We start from the raw sequence: 20,695 nt of genomic DNA, 5'->3' as shown, positions 1-20,695 counted from the left end.
GAGTGGTAGCCATGCAACTAAAAAAAATATTAGAGGCCTGTAGCACCTTAAAGACTAACACATTTTATTAAAATAAAAAATTCCTTCCAGTAGCACCTTAAAGACCAACTAAGTTAGTTCTTGGTATGAGCTTTCGTGTGCATGCAAGAACTAACTTAGTTGGTCTTTAAGGTGCTACTGGAAGGAATTTTTTATTTTGACTATGGCAGACCAACACGGCTACCTATCTGTAACTGAAACATTTTATTAAGGCATAAAATTTTGTGGGCACAAACCCCCTTTGTCAAAAGCATTAGGTGAAAGTTGGCAGTAAGAAAGCAGAAATTTTAATAAGTTTCAACTCTAGTTTATCACAGGCTAGTTTTTTTTGCATCACCTTGCCATTCGGCTCCCACCTTAAAAGTCTCTCCTTTATCTACCTCCCAGCTAAGAACTACATGCCACTGACAGGGTGATCTTGAATCCACAAAAGATGACAGCATAATAAATTTGTTAGTCTTTAAGTGTGCCGCAGGACTCTTTAACTTTTTTAGCTACATGGCTACCTATCTGGGATTTCCTCCCCCTAAATCTGGATTCTGCTGCTATGCAACTTAGTATGTACACAATTTAGCTTTAAGCTGCTTCTGTGTTGCTGGTGGTGCAGTTGATGAAAGCCTTGCCTGTGCCTCTTGAGAACCCCCCCTTTTTTTTTTGCTTCTGGAGCTAAGCCCTCCCCCCTTTGCTCTTGCTTGCAGTTAAAGTGTGGCGCTTGCGGTGCCATTGGCCACATGCGGACCAACAAATTTTGCCCCCTCTACTACCAAACCAACGCTCCGCCCTCCAACCCCGTTGCCATGACAGAGGAGCAGGAGGAGGAGCTGGAGAAGACCGTCATCCCCAACGATAACGAGGAGCTGATCAAAGTGGAGGGGACCAAGATCGTCTTGGGGAAGCAGCTCATCGAGAGGTGAGAGGCGTTTGACATCATCTCACAGATAGGGGAGTCTTCTGGATCAGGGCCATAGCCCATCTAGTGCAAGCATCCTAATCTCACAGTGGGGACCCAAAAGTCTGTGGGAAGCCCCCAAGTGCAAGAGCACTTCTCTCCTCCTCTGATGTTTAGCAACTAGCATTCAGAAGCATAGGGGACGCGGGTGGCGCTGTGGGTTAAACCACAGAGCTTAGAGGACTTGCCGATCAGAAGGTCGGCGGTTCGAATCCCTGCAACGGGGTGAGCTCCCGTTGCTCGGTCCCTGCTCCTGCCAACCTAGCAGTTCGAAAGCACATCAAAGTGCAAGTAGATAAATAGGTACTGCTCTGGTGGAAAGGTAAATGGCGTTTCCGTGCGCCGCTCTGGTTCGCCAGAAGCGGCTTAGTCATGCTGGCCACATGACTCGGAAGCTGTACGCTGGCTCCCTCGGCCAATAAAGCGAGATGAGCCCCAGAGTCGGCCACGACTGGACCTAATGGTCAGGGATCCCTTTACCTTACCTTTTATTCAGAATCATTACTGGTCATATCCATTGTGGTTTGTAGCCATTGACCGAGCACCACCGTCATACGGTCTCCTGTGGGAGCAAGTTCCATACTTTAACTATGCGTTGCAGGAATAAATGTCAAATCTTCCACCATTCAGCTTCATTGAATGACCACAATTTCTACTGTTTCCAGAGAGGAGCAAAAACTTTCTCCTATGCCAGTGGTTTTTAACCTTTTTGAGTCCACATCTCCCTTGACCAATCATTCTTTCTGCGGCTCCCCTGCGGAAGCCACTTACCCTGGGGTTCCTTTGCAGTAAGTGGGGATTTCTCGTTCTGCTTCTGCCCTGCTCCTTTCTGGCACCCTTTTGGACACGCAGGTAACTGCCCTAAGTAGAATAACAGGGTTGTGTCCTGTGTTCATCATAATCCAGAGCAGACCCAAAGAATGAATATGCCTTGTTAATTTTAGTGGATCTGCTCCAAGTAGTACTTAGTCGGAAGAGGTCTTTTAGATCATCTAGCTCAGGCACAGGCAAATTCTGCCCTCCAGATGTTTTGGGACTACAGTTCCCATCATCCCTGACCACGGGTCCTGTTAGCTAGGGATCATGGGAGTTGTAGGCCAAAAACACCTGAAGGGTCGAGTTTGTCTATGCCTGATCGAGCTCAAACGTTTTGCTCATCAAGGAATCCGTAAACGGTAAAACCATGAAATGGTGTGACCCGCCAGTCAGGAGCGTTGCAGAAAAGAAATGCCAGTGCCCAAAGATCATCAGCGAAGATGCCTCATGGGTGTGTTTGGCAAGGCTTTTCCCAAGAGAAGGCCATTGGATAATTGAAGAGATGGCTCACATACCACCCATTGCACAGGGTGCAAGGCAGTTAACCAGCAAGGTTAAGTGAAAAGAATCCAAAACACCCATAAAATAACATAATCCTTTAAAAATAACCACGCAGCAGCTCATAGCAAGTCAGTAAACATCAATTACTAAGAGCAGCAGGAGCAGCAACTGACTGATGCGCAAGGTAGAATTGGTAGCACCTTAAGGATACAGCAGGCTGCTTTGTGAGCTGACCCGTGGTGGGGATACAGGTCTTCAACTTACAGCTCCTTTGACCCCAGACTAGACCCACTGAAAGAGTAAACGGGCTTCTTGCTGTGCTCTTTGTGGTTGACTCAGTCCCTCCCAGAGTGGCGGCTAGACGCACCAAAGGAAGAAGGGGGTGCAAGCTATAGCTCACGTCTCTCCCCTCTCTCCCTGCAGCGCGGATGAAGTTCGCAGGAAGTCTTTAGTGCTGAAGTTCCCGAAACAGCAGCTTCCACCGAAGAAGAAACGGCGCGTCGGGACCACAGTTCACTGCGACTACTTGAACGTGAGCCCTTCCCTGACTTTCGTGCTCCTTCCCTCTGCCCACGGTCTACCTGGGAGATGGTTGCAGGGACAAGGACTTGCTTCAAGCCTCGGTCAGAGGGCCAGTAGGCTGCTAGTCGGCCCCAGCTAGAGGGCAATCCCTCCCCTAAAAAGCAGAGATCAGCTGAATGCTTGGCGATGCTCTTTGTCAAGATCTTTGTGCAAACCTTGGAAGGGTCTTTAACGCATCGCTTCTGTCTCTTTCAGCGGCCTCACAAATCCATCCACCGGCGGCGCACCGACCCCATGGTGACTCTGTCCTCAGTCCTGGAAAGCATTATCAATGAGATGCGAGATCTTCCCAATGTAAGACCTTTTTCCCTGCAGGGTTTGATTTTGGCCTCTTCTGGTTGTACAGAGGCAAGACGGCTCTTTGCTTCCCAGGTATCGGGAGGACCAGCTCCTTGGTTGGATGGGAACAACAGAAAACCTGAATTATGAGATTTTTTGTACAGGGTTTTGTAAGAGATTTTCTACAGGGTGTCCTTTTCCGAACTCGCTTTGTCCAAAGATTGCAAGGTGGTTCACAATGTAAAAGTAGAAAATGAGAACACAAAATACGTAAGAAAAACAAGGTGAAGAAAAACAAGGTGATTAAGGTGAAATGTGTAAAACAAAGCTGTCAACGTTTCCCTTTTTTAAGGGAAATTCCCTTATTCCGAATAGGATTCCTCACAAGAAAAGGGAAAAGTTGACAGCTATGGTGTAAAACGTTTCTCATAGGGAGGATGCTTGCTTGGAAAGGCTCTGGTAGCCTTTTGGGGGCGTGCAGGCTGTTTTCTGCCCTCTGCCTTGAAGAGCAGTGCTTTTAATGGGTTTTTAATGCTTTTATGTTGCTGTACCCAGCCCTTAAGGGAAAGTGATGTGCAAAGATGCAAAAGGGAAGCTCACCTTCCTTTCGGGTTTTCCTCTCCTTCTCCCAGACATATCCCTTCCACCAGCCTGTTAACGGGAAGGTCGTCAAAGATTATTACAAGATCATCACGAAACCAATGGACCTGCAGACCCTGCGAGAAAACGTCCGCAAACGCCTTTACCCATCCCGCGAAGAATTCCGGGAGCAGGTGGAGCTGATTGTGAAGAACAGTGCCACATACAATGGTGATGGTTAATTAGCTTTATTTTCTTTTTTAAAAAAATGAAATAAACACTTCTCTTCTCTCCTCTCTTCACACTTGGAGAGCTAGTGTGGTGTAGTGGTTAAGAGCGATAGACTCGTAATCTGGTGAACCGGGTTCGCGTCTCCGCTCCTCCACATGCAGCTGCTGGGTGACCTTGGGCCAGTCACACTTCTCTGAAGTCTCTCAGCCCCACTCACCTCACAGAGTGTTTGTTGTGGGGGAGGAAGGGAAAGGAGAATGTTAGCCGCTTTGAGACTCCTTCGGGTAGTGATAAAGCGGGATATCAAATCCAAACTCCTCCTCTTCTTCTTCTTCTCCTGAGCTCCTTGCATGAAGTGTCCCAGCCTTAAAATACTAGTCATGGCAACTGGGGCAGTGACCTGATGCGCTTCCTGAGGAGGCGAAGGTGGCTTTTAAGTATTCATTTGTAAGGCTGAAATTCCTTCTGATGCTCCCCTGCTTTACGTCATAACCCATTTTATGCTCTAAAGCAGTGTTCCCCAACCTTGGGCCTCCAGCTGTTTTTGGACTACAGTTCCCGTCATCCCTGACCACTGGTCTTGCTAGCTAGGGATTATGGGAGTTGTAGTCCAAAAACAGCTGGAGGCCCAAGGTTGGGAACACTGCTCTAAAGTGCTTGTCCTATCTTCATTAGTTGTCCGGCTGTTTCCTTGACTGACAGCCTTACATATTTGTAGCTTGCCAGCCTATTTCCTTCCTGCAGTTTCCTGGTTTTCCTCTTCTCTCGGTGTGGCTGATTCCCTTTCCTCTCCTTGTCTGATTTATCAGCAGGACCGGCATCTACCTTGCCTCGGGTGATTTTCAGTTAGAACTGAACTAGTCCTTCTGGGCTGCTTAGGAAGAGCTGTGATACCTGCTCCTTTTCTCTGGCGCTGTGATCTCCCAGCAGCTTGCTTTGCCTGTTGCGTCTCAGTCTCCCTCCCACCAAAGGGCAGCCTTTGCCAATCTGATGCCCTCCCAGATCTTTTGGACTACAACTCCCATCAGTCCCAGACCTTACTGGCTTGGGCTGATGGGAGTTGCAGTTCCAAAACAGCTGGGGGATACCAGCTGGTTGCAAAAGGGGAGAGTCTGCTCCCTGAGTTAGCTCTCTGTGCCACTGGGAGATGCGACTAACCTAGCCATATGGAATCTTAAACTTCTGATTCTCCTTTCAACCTAGCAAGGCTCTCAAGGCAGCTCGCAACAGCGGCACCCCACAATAAATGTTTCTGTTGTGTGTGTAATAAACAAAAATCTGCCCTGATTCCCTTATGGGGGACACAAGAGCCCTTATAGAGTCCTTTGCAGGTTCCCCATTGGTCGGAGAAAATAACAGAGGCCAACCAGAGAATATTGAGAAGCAAAGAAGCTAGTAAGCCTGATCTTTATTAAAGCTGTTGCAACAGGGTGCTCCCATCACATGCAGGAGAAGGAGGACCCGGAACCAAGGTGTGCCTGCCCTTATATAGACATTTTAAATTCCCTGCCCTGGAGCTCAAGACCACCATGCAACATACATACATCACAGAAGAGGTGTAACCCAAGACCACCCCCCCACAAACATTATACCTACATCACAGAAAAGGTGGTCTACAACAGAAATTTGAATGTTGTTGTTTTTCCTGTCTGCCAGGTTATCTGATAATGCCTTATCTGATTGCCTTTCCTGGTAGTCTGGCCATTCCTTTGAAATGGTGATTACCCAATTCCTGAGACAACGGGAAGATTCCCTCACCCCCTCCCACCTTGCAGAGAAAACATTCGGTCAGTTGGGGAGTCAAAATGGTTTCAGGGCGGTCTTCCTGTGCTGCTCCAGACATGTGGTCCACATATCTATGTATGCGCTTGGTTGGTACATTTATGAACATTTATTATATATATACAAGACCTTACATTTTTTATTTCATGTGTTTGCAGGCCCAAAGCACTCTTTGACCCAGATCTCTCAGTCGATGCTGGACCTCTGTGACCAAAAATTAAAAGAGGCAAGTCAGGGTGTGGAGGGAGGGAGAGATTGCTTGTGGCTTTGCGACCAACGCAGGACTGCTCATAGTGAAAGCCACTCTCCAGGGGCAGACATTCCTGATTGTACCTGGAAATGCCAAGGATTGAACTCTGCCAGTGAGCTGTGGTCCTTTCTAGTGTACAGCCGATTTTCTTGGGGGGGGGGGGCTGTAAAGGAGTTGCTGTGAATCTGTGCGCATTTCTGTACTTTTGTGCCCTTTCAGAAGGAAGATAAACTGGCTCGTTTGGAAAAGGCAATTAACCCCCTGCTGGATGATGACGACCAAGTGGCCTTCTCCTTTATTCTGGACAACATTGTCACCCAGAAGATGATGGCTGTTCCTGATGTAGGTCTGCCCCGGCATATTGGGGTGGTCCCCTTCTGTGGTTTCCATCAAACTGGCATTGGTGCCTCCAGCTCTGGAAGGCAGAGCATAGCCATCCTAGCTAGCGGCCATCAATAGTGCTCTCCCCTATGAATTTGTCTAATTCTTTTTAAAAGCCTGGTGGCCTCCTGGGGGAGCAAGTTCCAGTTTAACTACATTCTTCCTGTAGAAGTACTTTCATCCAATGGCGTTTCCATTGCACCAGAGGTGGTTTAGTCCTGCTGGCCACATGATCCGGAAAGCTCTCTGTGGACAAATGCCAGCTCCCTCGGCCTGAAAGCGAGATGAGCTCCGCAACCCCAGAGTCGCCTTTGACTGGACTTAACCGTCCAGGGTTCCTTTACCTTTTGCCTTTTCTTCTACCATTCATCTTCACTCAACGCCCTAGAGCTATGAGAGAGGGAGAAAGCCCTTTTTCTATCCACATTTCTACACGCTGTGTAAAATTTTATTTCAGGCTTCCTCAACCTCAGCCTTCCAGATGTTTTGAGACTACAGTTCCCATCATCCCTGACCACTGGTCCTGCTAGCTAGGGATCATGGGAGTTGTAGGCCAAAAACAGCTGGAAGGCCGAGGCTGAGGAAGCCTGTTTTATATTTCCTTTTATATATATATAAATTTCTATCTTACTTGCCTTTTCTCTAGGCCAAAAAGTCTGGTATTCTGATCCCTGTATTTACTTGGGTTTGGCTAAAAGGGTGTAGCAGACTGCAAGCAAACCAGCGTAGGATTTGGGATTTGCTGGCAGGTGCAGGAAATGGATCGTTTCGTAGGTGTTCTGCAAAAGCCTTTCAGTGTCTCTTGAAGATGCAGGAAGCCCACAGCTTGTGCCCATTTAACTTCTGTGCATTCGGCTGTATGCGCTTGGCAATTTAAAAAAACCGTAAAATAAAAAGGGGTGGGCATGCAGGGGAAAAGGCTTGGGGAGTCCTACCCACCATTGCATCCAATGTGTTCTGACTGTATGTGATTTTGGCTTTGGGCGTGATTCCTGTAACACAGATCCCGCGTAAATTGCGGGCTTCCTGAGCTGGATGCAGTTCACTCTGCAAGAGCGGCTTGCTCATCATCTCTCTTGCCCTCTTGTCGCTTGCAGTCTTGGCCTTTCCACCATCCTGTAAACAAGAAATTCGTGCCAGATTATTACAAAGTCATTGTCAGCCCGATGGACCTAGAGACAATCCGGAAGGTGGGTACTGTGTTTTTACGTTTGCAGCTTCTCAAAACTGCCTTTTGTAAACCATTTAGAAGTTCTCTTACGACTGAGTACCAGATAAGTTTTGTCGAATAAGATAAACAAACCCTTAGCAGCGAAGCAAAGGCCCCGGCTGGCTGGCTGTATTTTAAATCTTGAAGTACCGAGAATAGAAACTCAGTATGGAAATATATGGGCTGAGGGTGAAATACAGCGGTGCCTTGGTTCTCCAACTTAATCCATTCTGGAAGTCCGTTCCAAAACCAAAGCGTTCCAAAACCAAGGCGCGCTTTCCCATAGAAAGTAATGCAAAATGGATTAATCCGTTCCGGACTTTTTAAAACAACCCCATAAACAGCAATTTAACATGAATTTTACTATCTAATGAGACCCTTGATCCATAAAATGAAAGCAAATGAACAATGTATTGCAGTCACACAATCAATCAGCAGCTGAACTGGGTTCCACACAGCCACAAAAACAAAAAAAAAAAGAGCCACAAAAACGCAAAATGAATAGCAAAAACAGACAGACCCCAGTGTAACACTCAAAACGGAGCACATTCTGCTTCCAAAAAAATTTCGCAAACCGGAACACTTACTTCTGGGTTTGCAGTGTTTGGGTTCCAGGTTGTTTGAGTACCAAGGCGTTTGAGAACCAAGGTACCACTGTAATTCTGTTTCCTTAGCCTCAGCCACCAGCTGCTGATTTGGGGGCCAAAAAATCATGAGGAGAAATAAATAACCCAGAGACATGTGCTGCTTTTGGCTTGGGTCCTGTTGAGCGGGGTGTGTGTGTGTGTGTGTGTGTGTGTGTGTGTGATGGGGAGTAGCAGCTTCACATTTGAAAGGACCCCCAGAATGCTGAGATCCTACAATGGGGCGTGAGGAAAGAAGTGGCCCCTAGTTGGCCCGGAAGGGGTAAAGGACATTTTGCAGGCCAGAATCAAAAGACTTCACACGGACTCCTTAAAGTTCTACACTCCCGCCTTGCCTCCTCTCTGTTCATTCTAGAATATTTCCAAACACAAATACCAGAACCGAGAAGTCTTTCTGGATGACGTGAACCTGATCCTTGCCAACAGCATCCGATACAACGGTGAGCGACCCCTTTGGCTCTGTGCCGCATCTGTAGCCCGTTGACGCATGTTTGTGGAGAGTTTTCAGGGAGAGAGCTGAGCCTGACTCCACATCTGCTCGTGAAGACATGAATAAGTGTCTTTTCCTAAAACGTGGCTGGGTCCCTTGATGAAAGTTGCTTAGGGAAGTTTTTCATGTGTGACATTTTAATGTATTTTTAATCTTTGTTGGAAGCCACCCAGAGTGGGGAAACCCAGCCAGATGGGTGGGGTACAAATAATAAATTATTCTCCTTCCTCTTCTTCCCCTTCTCCTTCTCCTTCCTTCTGGGTCCTCTCTTGTTACACTTCTTTAGCTCCTGGGGCCCAATCCTGTGAGTAGGCACAAACAGAACAGAGGGATAACTTATTCCAAAGCCTCAGGGCTCTAATCTGTCTTCCCCCAAAGCAATGTATTTTTCTGTCCTCCCACCAATTTTGGTGACAGTAGCAAAAGCTGGGGAGGTAGAAAGCTCTAACTCCCTTCACTCAGCCCAGTGCCCTGATTGATAATTTGATGTATGGGATGGGTGTGTGTGTGTGTTAACCCCTTCCAGCCAGCTGCTGGCAGCAGCTGCATGTCTGTTGTGTGTGTGCAAGAGTGTGCAAATGACCACATCCACTACAGGCAAACCATCCCTGGAGGATTAGCAAGAAAGCCAAGAAACCTTAGCTGCCCCTGGAAAGAGGGGACTGGTTTTACTTAAATCCCAAGGGCTATTTAAGTGTGCTGTGGGGCAGGGCAGATTCAGGAGTCCTCCAGGGCCAGAGCTCAAGGAGATCTTGTAAATTTTGGCTGGCTGGCTGAGACAAGCAGCTTCCCAGGAAAAGAGTCCTTGAAAGATATCACTCTCAGTTGCCACAGTTGCACACCGGCAAAGCTTTCGAAAGCTTTGGGTGTGGACAGTGAGTGGTACCTCTGGATGTGAACAGGATCCGGCCCTGTTCACATCCTGAAGCGAACGCAACCCGCACCTGCACGTCACGATTCGCCGCGTCTGCGCATACACGTGACGTCATTTTGAGCCTCTGCGCGAGCAGCAAAACCTGGAAGTAATGCGTTCTGTTACTTCCGGGTCGCCGCAGAGCGCAACCCAAAAACGCTCAATCCGAAGCATGACTGTATCGCAAAAGCAGTACTTACCTGTATCTCTGCTTCCTTGAAATGAAGAGGGCCACGGGAACTAGTGGCTTTCTCCTGGGCTCAGGTATCAGCGGGCCAGCACTAAGGAGATGTGGTTTGTTCCTTTGTATTTCCCCATTTCAGGGCCTGACAGCCAATACACAAAAACAGCTCAGGAGATTGTGAACATCTGCTACCAGACACTGGCAGAGGTAAGTGGCCCAGCAAGCTGAGCCTGCCAAGGACCGCTTTGAATTCTCGACAGCCTCCGCAAACGCTTCTCTCTCTCTCTGTTCGCTCCTTCAGTATGATGAGCACCTGACCCAGCTGGAGAGGGATATCTGCACTGCCAAAGAAGCGGCCTTGGAGGAGGCAGATCTGGAAAGCCTTGACCCGATGACCCCTGGGCCTTACACTCCCCAGGTGAGGCACCCCACCTAAGCTTTTTCACAGGACCCCCTTCTGCTCTCAAATGCTGTGGCCCTAGCATGGGGTGAGGCTACAGCAGAAGATTGCACACACTTGTGGGAAGGGTTTGTTGTATTAAATTTCTGAGCCACAGACTTGTCCTAGTAGCACTGGGAGGCGTCTGGTTGGGAAGGAGCCTTTCAGAGAGACTGTTCTTCAGCTAGACCAGTTCTCTCCAGCAGCTTAGACAGGGAGGAGATTCTCCTATCACCAGCTCCTTTTTAAAACTGGAGATGCCAGAGATTGAATCTGGAATTGGTGGCATGCAGAGCATGCTAAAGGTAAAGGGACCCCTGACCATTATTAGGTCCAGTCGTAGACGACTCTGGGGTTGCGGCGCTCATCTCACTTTATCGGCCGAGGGAGCTGGAGTACAGCTTCCTGGTCATGTGGCCAGCATGACTAAGCCGCTTCTGGCAAACCAGAGCAGCGCACGGAAATGCTGTTTACTTTCCCGCCAGAGCGGTACCTATTTATCTACTTGCACTTTGATGTACTTTTGAACTGCTAGGTTGGCAGGGACCGAGCAACAGGAGCTCACCCCGTTGTGGGGATTCGAACCGCCGACCTTCTGATCGGCAAGTCCTAGGCTCTGTGGTTTAACCCACAGCGCCACCCACGTCCCGCAAAGCATGCTAGTGAGCTGCTATCCCTTTCACATTGCTCAATCCCTTTCATATTGTTCAATCTCTGGCATCCCCAGTTTTTTAAAAAATGGGGGTGGGGCTCAGATAGCAGCTGATGGGAAATATCTTGGCAGTAGGCCTGGGCGATATATTGATATATCACATATACAGTGGTACCTCCGTTTACGAACTTAAACCGTTCCTGAAGTCCGTTCTTAAACCAAAATCTTTCTTAAACCGAGGTGCGCTTCCCCTAATAAGGCCTCCCGCCGCCAGTGCCCTTCCACCGTTCAGATTCTGTTCTTAGACCGAGGTAAAGTTCTCAAACCGGGACACTATTTCTAGTTTTGCGGAGTTCGTAAACCGAATTGTTCTTAAACAGGACTGTTAAACTGAGGTACCACTGTATTGCCCAGGACCGGTATGAGGGCCTAACTGCGATGGTGGTTTCACTCAGCGGTATATCGCTAGTGAAACCGCCGCCATTCCTGAGTCCCTTCAGTGCTCAGCGTGCCGAGGGAGAAACAAACTGCAGCGGGGTGCTGGAGGCAGAGGGACTCGGGAGCCACGGCGGTTTCACCAGCGGTATGCCACTGAGTGAAACTGCCACTGTTGGTCCCTCATGCCAGCGGGGAGGGAGAAACAAGGTGTCAATACAGCTTGTTTCTCCCTCTGTGTCTTTAAACTGTTTGGGCTGAGGAGAGCGCAGCTGCCCTTGCCTCAGCCAAGCAGTTTTACGGAGCCGCCACCAGTTCGGCTGGGGGGACGGGCACCATTAAACTGTTTCTGCTCCCTCAGCTGTGCAAGCAGGAGAAGAATTTGGGCTCCCTCAGCTTGGATGGGGGGGCGGCGGCAGCAAGCAAGTGGCTTCAAGAAGAAAGAGGTTGCTTGCCCACCCCTTTCTCTTGCCAGTGAAAGAGCTCTGCCGACTGAGCCTGTCATGGCTTCCTCCGTCTTGGGGAGTGGTCTGGCTTGCTCAGCTGTCGGGCGGGAGCTTCCCCTCACAGCTGAGCAGCAGGCTTCGGCCTGCTGCATTGTCCCCAACCTGCAAGGCACTGAGGTAAAAGAGCCTCGGCTCCTGCAGTGAGAGCTGCAACAGTTTCACTCGGCGCCTGAAGGACTGGGGCCAACACAGCTTTTCTCAACACCAATGTTTGGCTGGTGATACACCACGAAGTTGAAAGCCTATTATCCCCCCGCCCTACTCTGCAACTAAGACCAGCTGGACGCAGTGGTCTTGTACAGTGTTTCCCAAAGAGGTCTCCAGTTGTTTTTGGACTACAGTTCCCTCCATCCCTTGCTAGCAAAACCAGTAGTCAGGGATGATGGGAATTGTAGTCCGAAAACAGCTGGACGGACACCCACGGTTGGGAAACACTTGTGTAGATGGACAAATATTCTGACCTATTATTGTAAGTCAACTTCTGGTGTTATCCTGATGGGACTTTGAAGGTGGCTGGATTTCATGGGCTGGATTCAACTCAACGTTGTGTTTGCAGGAGCTGGCTCAGTACTCCCAAGCACCCTTGTACAAGATCCATTTTTGTATCTTGGCCAAGCGCAATAGAAGCACCTGCTCTAATTTGCTTGGACTCCTGCAATGCGCTCTACGTGGGGCTACCTTTGAAGGTGACCCGGAAACTACAACTAATCCAGAATGCGGCAGCTAGACTGGTGACTGGGGGCGGCTGCCGAGACCATATAACACTGGTCCTGAAAGACCTACATTGGCTCCCAGTACGTTTTCAAGCACAATTCAAAGTGTTGGTGCTGACCTTTAAAGCCCTAAACGGCCTCGGTCCAGTATACCTGAAGGAGTGTCTCCACCCCCATCGTTCTGCCCGGATGCTGAGGTTCAGCGCCGAGGGCCTTCTGGCAGTTCCCTCATTGCGAGAAGCAAAGCTACAGGGAACCAGGCAGAGGGCCTTCTCAGTAGTGGCGCCCGCCCTGTGGAATGCCCTCCCATCAGATGTCAGAGATAAACTACCACCTGACATTCAGAAGACGTCTTACGGCAGCCCTGTTCAGGGAAGTTTTTAATGTGTGACATCTTAGTGTATTTTTGGTCTTTGTGAAAGCCGCCCAGAGTGGCTGGGGAAACCCAGCCAGATGGGCGGGGTATAAATAATAAATTATTATAATATTATTATTATAATTTGCAATGGTCTAGCAATCCTCCTGCTTCCTTGCAGCATGGCCAAATTGGGTGTTGGGTTGACCAACAGACAGTGCGTTGCAGGTTGACTCGATTTCCCCATCCTCCTTTTGTCCTCTCTATTCTGCCCTCTTTTCCTTCTGACAAGGGTTGCTTTCTCTTTCCTTCTACTGAAGCTTTTTGTATCTGAACCAGATAGCACACAATCCCACAATACCTGCTTCCATAGCAGTAGGCTCCTATTTCATCCCCTGCCTGACCTTGGACACTTCCCCTGTGCGAGTTGCATATTGGAATCTGTTACCCGTTTCCCTATTTCTTCTGGGTTTTTTTCCCCGTGAGAAAGGGGATGAAATCTCCAGTCATTTACTATAGAGAGAACCACAGTCAGGAAAGGAGGGCAGGAGCCATTACTAAACTGCTAAGAAATTCTGATTTCTTCTTTTTAAACGTACTCCAGCCTCCAGATCTGTATGACACCAACACTTCTCTCAGCATGTCCCACGATGCCTCGGTCTACCAAGATGAGAGCATTCTGTCTGCTTTGGATATTCCCACAACCACCCCTGAGAAGCAGGGAATACAGGTCAGAAAAGTCTGGAAGCAAAGAGGGCAAAAATATCTATTGGGGAAGGCAGGGGAGAGAGGGGTTATAGCTTTCCCTGTGGCAGAAGCTGCACGGAAAGTATCTAACAGGGCATGCGGTATCAAGATGGATATAATTTGGCATCATCGTTAATTGCTGGTCAAAGAAATGGGGACAGAGATGTGGGAGGAGGCTTGTAAAGATTTTCAATAAAACCAGAATAGCTGGGACTTGTGGAGGAGGAAGACCATTAGCTCCAAGATGCCTTGGGCAAGGGCTTGGTATTCTTTCCTTTATGAATAGACACAGAGAGTGGATATAATAAAAGCCAATGGTTCACATGGCGTAGAAGGGCCACGGTTTAGCCCTTATCCCTTTCAAGCAGAAACTGTGTCAAAGCAGTTCATAAAGCCAAAAGCCCTTCTGGGCTGAGCACTAATATGTGACAGCAATACCAGGTAGCCAGTCCTCCTCTGGTTTTAGTGGAGCATGAGAACTCAGCATGCCACAAATCTGGAGGAAGATTTATATTGTGGAGGTTCCGATCGCACGATGCCTGTATTGTAGGCAAATAGGGGAAGAGGCATTTATTGGAGATAATGGATGGGACGTATGCTCTGGGCCATTTAACTGGGGATAAATACATTTTATGCAGGTTCTTTATGTGATGGGCCTAAATGTGGCGTGATTTGTAGCAGGAGGGGAAAGGAAAGGGCAAGGGGCTGTATAAACACAAAGCGTACGTTGCAGAAAAGTACAGGGCTGTGACAGAACTGTCTTCACCCGTTTACCAGAGGATGCGCTGGCATGGCAGAAGCGGGGTACCAAGTTTGCAGCTGTGGGTTTTGAACCCAGGTTGCCCTGCGAAATGGGTTTCTGCCATTGCAGGAAGGTGGCTCTCTGCTCTTGGGGAGAGAGAGGGCAGTGGAGGAAAGGAAATCCTGTCCGCCAGCATCTTAAGAGGCCCTTTGCGCTTGTAGGCTTTTGTGACTTGGCTTGCTACCCTGAGCAAGTCCTGGAGGTGCGTAGGAAGGCATTTCAGAAGCAGAAGCTTAGGAAAGTGCCGCAAGTCCCGGGCGGGTCTTTCCCCTCGGCTGTGGCCCGCTTCCGAGGGCCTGTTCCCTTCCTCAACCGTGTTGTCTCTGTTCCCCACTCAGATGCGGCAGGGCCGAGGTAGGCTGGGCGAGGAAGACTCTGACGTAGATATTGAAGGGTTTGATGAGGATGAGGATGGGAAACCTAAGACTCCAGCCCCAGTGAGTATCTCTGATCCCATCCCTAGTTTGTGGGTTGAACTTCTGCCCTTGCGGCAGAAGCTGCGGCAGCTCAGGGCCCCTTCTGAGGGACGTTGGTAGCAGTGGCTGGAGACGCAAGCCAGGGCCCATTGTTGTTCTTTAGAACGAGACGGCCTTGCCGGTGAGGGACGTCCGCGGGTAGAGAGATGCCACACTCGGCAGGCGCCGGCAGCTGCCCTCCCGTCTCTCTCTCTCTCTCTCTTTTTAACCACCAGCTGTTCTGCCCTGACAGGAAGTGGAAGATGGGGATGGAGACCTGGCCGACGAGGAAGAAGGCTCGGCGCAGCAGCCTCAGGCTAGCGTTCTTTACGAGGACTTGCTCATGTCAGATGGAGAGGACGATGACGGCAGCGACGAGGAAGGCGACAACCCTTTCATGTGTAAGTTGTCCCTCTTTACACAGCAGGGCCAAGTCAGGTGATGGGTCCATCTCTCTCTATAAAGGTAAAGGGACCCCTGACCATTAGGTCCAGTCGTGGCCGACTCTGGGGTTGCGGCGCTCATCTCGCTTTATTGGCCGAGGGAGCCGGCGTACAGCTTCTGGGTCGTGTGGCCAGCATGACTAAGCCACTTCTGGCGAACCAGAGCAGCACACGGAAATGCCATTTACCTTCCCGCCGGAGCGGTACCTATTTATCTACCTGCACTGGTGTGCTTTTGAACTGCTAGGTTGGCAGGGGCAGGGACCGAGCGACGGGAGCTCACCCCATCGCGGGGATTTGAACCGCCGACCTTCTGATCAGCAAGCCCAAGAGGCTCTGCGGTTTAACCCACAGTGCCCCCCACATCCCTTGCTGTGCTGGTGGGGGGCTTCATTTTTGGGGGGAGCAGAAAGGAGGGGAGCAATAATGCTCCCTGAAAATTGTCCTCGCTATATGACAACTAGGTTTAGGGGGGGAAGTAGAAAAGGGGGCCAACAGTTATGCAGTGGGGGCTGGGGAAGAGCTCAGAGAAAAGGTGACTGAAATGACTTGTGGAGGGATGGAAACGCGCCCCCCCCCAAAAAAAACCTTTCAGCTTTGGCTCTGCCTGTTGCCAATACAGTGGTATCTCTGTTTACGAACTTGATCTGATCTGGAAGTCTGTTCTTAAACCGAGGCTCACTTTCCCTAATGAGGCCTCCCGCCGCCAGTGCCCTTCCACCATTTGGCTTCCGTTCCTAAACCGAGGTAAAGTTTGCAAACCTGCTTTTGCGGAGTTTGTAAACCGAATAGTTCGCAAACAGGGCTGTTCTTATACCGAGGTACCACTGTATCTGCTTCCCCACCACTTTCGTTCATGGGAATATAGCCTTTGTCGTCTTCTTCTTCTTCTTAAATTTGTATACCACCCTATACCCACATGTCTTGGGGCAACTCACAATATAAAAACGCAAAATATACAATAAAAACAAAACCCACCCCAATAACCCTCCCCTCCCTGACACATTTTAAAAGGGCTTTGGATTTCAATCTGCCAAAGGCCTGGCTAAAGAGGAACGTTTTTGCCAGGCAGCTAAAGGTGTTTAATAAAGCTGTTTCCTTCCCCTGCCGAGGAGCCTGAATTTTGGGAAAGCCTTAGGATATATCGCCAGCTAAACATTGCAATATATCATGATATCTGAAATAAGGATGGAACTACCGTATTTTTCGCTCTATAACACGCACCCAACCATAACATGCACGTAGTTTTTAGAGGAGGAAAATCCGTAGGCATGCCACCCGTAGGCATTTCCTCCATAACATGCACAGACATTTCCCCTTACTTTCTAGGAGGAAAAAAGTGAGTGTTATGGTGCAAAAAATACAGTATGTAGAGGCGGATGAGGTCCTGTCCCTGCTATTGCTTCTACTTAATGTATTGTTACAACTGTTACTTTATAGTACAGATATTTTTTAAATTTGCACATTTCCCCTAAAATATGGAGGGAAGCTGTTTTGGGGAAGACAACAATGTAAACACCGGAAAGTAAAAATGGAAACACTGACAGTGGTACCTTGGTTTACAAACTTAATCCATTCCGGAAGTCCGTTCTTAAACCAAGGCGTGCTTTCCCATAGCAGCGAGGGACTCAATTTACAAATGGAACACACTCAACAGGAAGCGGAACACGTTTTGCTTCCAAGGCAAAGTTCACAAACCAAAACACCTACTTGTAGTGTTCTTAATCCAAGTTGTTCATACACTAAGCTGTTATTAAACCAAGGTACCACTGTATTTTCTTCTGCCAGTGAGCTGGGTGGCAGGGAAGAAAAAGGAAGAAGACACAGACACTCGCATACACACACACAGAAGGGGAGACGGGAGGAAGGAAGCTTCACACTCCCCCCCCCCAGTGTCATTCTTTTACATAGCGTGAACACACATTGAGATTTGCGATACGCTGCCATGTCAAATCTTAGGAAACCAGTACCACGATGTGGACTTTGAACCAGTTTGGGGTGATATATTGATGCACCACTGCCCAGCCCTAGTTGACTTGTTGAGCTGCAGAGTGTTTTTGAACTGCAGCTTAGCCAGAACGCTAAACTACTGAGAAAATCAGGAAATCAGACTCGGGTAACTGCAATGTGGCTACCCTTTCTCTGCCCAGCTATTCAGCTCAGTGAAAGCGGGAGCGATTCCGACGTGGAGTCCAGTGCCGTGAGACCCAAGCAGCCTCACGTTCTTCAGGAGAACACGCGGATGGGCATGGATAACGAAGAGAGCATGATGTCCTACGAGGGAGCTGGAGGAGAGACATCGCATGCCCTGGAAGACAGCAATGCCAGGTAACCATAGACAAGGGTGCTGTTGGAGGCAATGAGCAAGTGCTTAGCTCTCACGGATGCAGGGTGGCAGGGCCCAGTTCAAGCGACTCTCATGCAAATGCTTACGAGGCCCGGGCCCCTCTGCTCTTTACTGCTCCTCTGTTGACTAACTCATTGCATTTCTGTGCCCTCCATCCAAACCAAGTTCTCTGGGCCAGTTGCTCAAACATGAAAATGCTGAATGCAATTCACAGTTAAAATGGGTTGGGGAGAGAAATCGCATAGTGGGAGAAAGCCCAGCAAAAACCCCAACCGAAACCATCAGAAAGCACAGCAGCTAAAACAACGAGAGCAATTCCTTTTTTTCAATTGCTGTGATGCCAGAAGCAGATAAGTAACATCTCCAAATGCTATCGGAACAATCCTTTAGTACAGTGGTGCCCTGCAAGACAAATGCCTCGCAAGACGGAAAACCCGCTAGACGAAAGGGTTTTCCGTTTTGGAGGTGCTTCGCAAAACGAATCTCCTATGGGCTTGCTTCGCAAGACGAAAATGTCTTGCGAGTTCCTGCTGGTTTTTCCCCTCCCCCCTTTTTCTAAGCCGCTAAGCCGCTTATCAGCTGATCCGATCAGCAGATAAGCTGCTAAAAGCCGCTAATAGCGCTAATCCGTCAATGGGCTTGCTTCGCAAGACGAAAAAACCGCTAGACAAAGAGAATCACAGAACGGATTCTTTTCGTCTTGCGAGACACCACTGTAGTAACTCTGGGGTGCCATTTCATGGCTTCTTTTGTAGATGTGATTCATAGGCCTAGTTATGGGCAGGATCACAGCCTTGCCTTTCCTTTTAAAATGTATTTGGAATAGTTATTAAATGTACATAAAATTACGAAGCGTGGAGCATTAAACCTATGCATTGCTGTTTCAGCTGCCTTTGAAAAGTTTGTTCTGTTTCTAAAAGGCTTTTTAAAAAGCTGAGCAGAGTTCAGTCTCTGGGCTTCTGCCTGGAACACATGCATAACCACATCTAGCACAGCAACCCAAATGTTGCAGTCTCGAGTGCTAGTTATGGCGGTATTGCTTGCACCAGAGCGGTGTTTCCCAAACTCAGGTCTCCAGCTGTTTTTGGACTACAGTTCCCATCATCCCTTCTAGCTAGGGACGATGGGAGTTGTAGTCCAACAGCAGCTGGAGACCAAAGTTTGGGAAACCCTGCAGCAGAGGAGATGGCCACCAGCTTAGATGCTTTACAAAAAAAAACAAACAGGAAAAGTCTGTTCTCCTGCCAGAGGCAGTCTGTTTCTGAATACCTGTTCAGAATTACAGGTGGGGAGGATGCTATTGTCCTCAAGCCCCACTTGCGGGCTTCTCTCATGGGCATCTGATAGGTCACTGAAAACGGGATGCTGCACTAGACAGACCCTTGGCCGGATCCTGCGGCACTCCTGACGCTAAAAACCTGCAGAAAAGCACCAAGTAAACGCTAATCTGCCACACTTTCGTGTTTCCCTTCACCACATGGTTTCTCTTCTGTAAAGCGCTCGGCATGCACGGTCAACAACGAACGCATCATGTGAAGTTTTTCTCTATCTGCAGTTACGGTAGCTACGAGGAACCAGACCCCAAATCCAACACTCGAGATACTAGCTTCAGCAGCATTGGGGGTTATGAGGTCTCGGAAGAGGAAGAGGAAGAAGAGGAGGACCAGAGGCGTGGCCCTAGTGTGTTAAGTCAGGTTCATCTGTCGGAGGATGAGGAAGATAGTGAAGACTTCCATTCCATCGCAGGAGACAGTGACCTGGATTCAGATGAATGAGCCCCTTTCCTGGGGGATTGATAAATTTGCACCCTGGACTCAAATGTAAAGATTTTTTGTTTGCATCCAAATGTGTCTCCTGCTAAACTGGAGACACCTGTTTTGGTCCTTTTTTTATATAATTTGTTATTGTGTATAAAGGGGTGTGTGTACATATATAATAAAAAAAATTACTAGCAACTGAATGAGGGCTGTTCTTTGTTCACACAAGCACTCATGACAAAAGTCTCATTTTGCCAGCAAATGCTGTATATTTGCCGATAAGTGTTTTTCCCCAGCCAGAACTCAGTTCTGACACCTCTCAGGTGGGTGCCATTGCCATTCTAAGAGAAAAAGGGGAAGAGTTCATGTTCAGTTCAGACACCCTTTCCCCCCTAGGAAAAAAGCACTGGCGATAGTTTGTATTAATTTGTCCATTCCTGGCATTTTTGAAGAAAAATGTTGTAAGCTTTGGAGTTTAAAATGGCTGACTTGCACAACCCTTTTGTCACGCATAAAAAGGTAAAGGTAAAGGGACCCCTGACCATTAGGTCCAGTCGTGGCCAACTCTGGGGTTGCGGCGCTCATCTCGCTTTATTGGCCGAGGGAGCCGGCGTACAGCTTCCAGGTCATGTGGCCAGCAGGACTAAGCCGCTTCTGGCCAACCAGAGCAGCACACGGAAACGCCGTTTACCTTCCCGCCAGAGTGGTACCTATTTATCTACTTGCACTTTGACATGCTTTCGAACTGCTAGGTTGGCAGGAGCAGGGACCGAGCAACGGGAGCTCACCCCGTCGCGGGGATTTGAACCGCCGACCTTCTGATCGGCAAGCCCAAGAGGCTCTGTGGTTTAACCCACAGCGCCACCCGCATCCCACATTTGTCACACATGCTTTACTCCAAAATACCTTTTTGCTTCCCAGCAAGGATGTTATTGCGCACAGGCTTTGTTGATACCTTAGCATATATAGCTGAATAACCTCATTTCTGGAAAGGGTGTTCGGGGGGGGGGGGTGTCGCCCCTCCTCTTCCCCTGCTCCAACTTTCCAAATGCTCATCTGGTTGGAATGTGCCCATAGAATCATAGAGTTGGAAGAGACCACAAGGGCCATCGAGTCCAACCCCCTGCCAAGCAGGAAACACCATCAGAGCACTCCTGACATATGGTTGTCAAGCCTCTGCTTAAAGACCTCCAAAGCAGGAGACTCCACCATGA

At 48.8% G+C, this 20,695-nt stretch overlaps 1 protein-coding gene across 6 annotated transcripts in view; it reads left to right on the top strand.

The window, feature by feature from the left end:
- The window catches only part of LOC309516153 (transcription initiation factor TFIID subunit 1), a 48,884-nt gene extending 29,200 nt beyond the window's left edge, over positions 1-19,684 (top strand). For 4 of the 6 annotated variants that reach the window (XM_082194656.1, XM_082194654.1, XM_082194655.1 and 1 more), the window contains exons 26-40: positions 738-949; positions 2,729-2,837; positions 3,083-3,181; positions 3,799-3,976; positions 5,917-5,984; positions 6,228-6,350; positions 7,487-7,579; positions 8,599-8,683; positions 9,970-10,037; positions 10,132-10,248; positions 13,535-13,660; positions 14,818-14,916; positions 15,188-15,335; positions 17,528-17,705; positions 19,280-19,684. In XM_082194656.1, coding sequence (XP_082050782.1) covers positions 738-949; positions 2,729-2,837; positions 3,083-3,181; positions 3,799-3,976; positions 5,917-5,984; positions 6,228-6,350; positions 7,487-7,579; positions 8,599-8,683; positions 9,970-10,037; positions 10,132-10,248; positions 13,535-13,660; positions 14,818-14,916; positions 15,188-15,335; positions 17,528-17,705; positions 19,280-19,499 — 1,923 coding nt within the window. In that variant the 3' untranslated portion in view covers positions 19,500-19,684. The remainder of the gene's footprint in view (positions 1-737; positions 950-2,728; positions 2,838-3,082; positions 3,182-3,798; positions 3,977-5,916; positions 5,985-6,227; positions 6,351-7,486; positions 7,580-8,598; positions 8,684-9,969; positions 10,038-10,131; positions 10,249-13,534; positions 13,661-14,817; positions 14,917-15,187; positions 15,336-17,527; positions 17,706-19,279) is intronic. The other 2 variants (XM_082194658.1, XM_082194657.1) reach the window with 1 other exon arrangement.
- The last annotated feature ends 1,011 nt before the right edge of the window (positions 19,685-20,695 follow it).

The sequence above is a fragment of the Podarcis vaucheri genome, assembly GCF_965113315.1.
Source record: "Podarcis vaucheri genome assembly, chromosome: 13".
Taxonomy (NCBI): domain Eukaryota; kingdom Metazoa; phylum Chordata; class Lepidosauria; order Squamata; family Lacertidae; genus Podarcis; species Podarcis vaucheri.
Note: the sequence above shows the minus strand (reverse complement) of the source record. Positions and strands in the feature narration are given on the sequence as shown.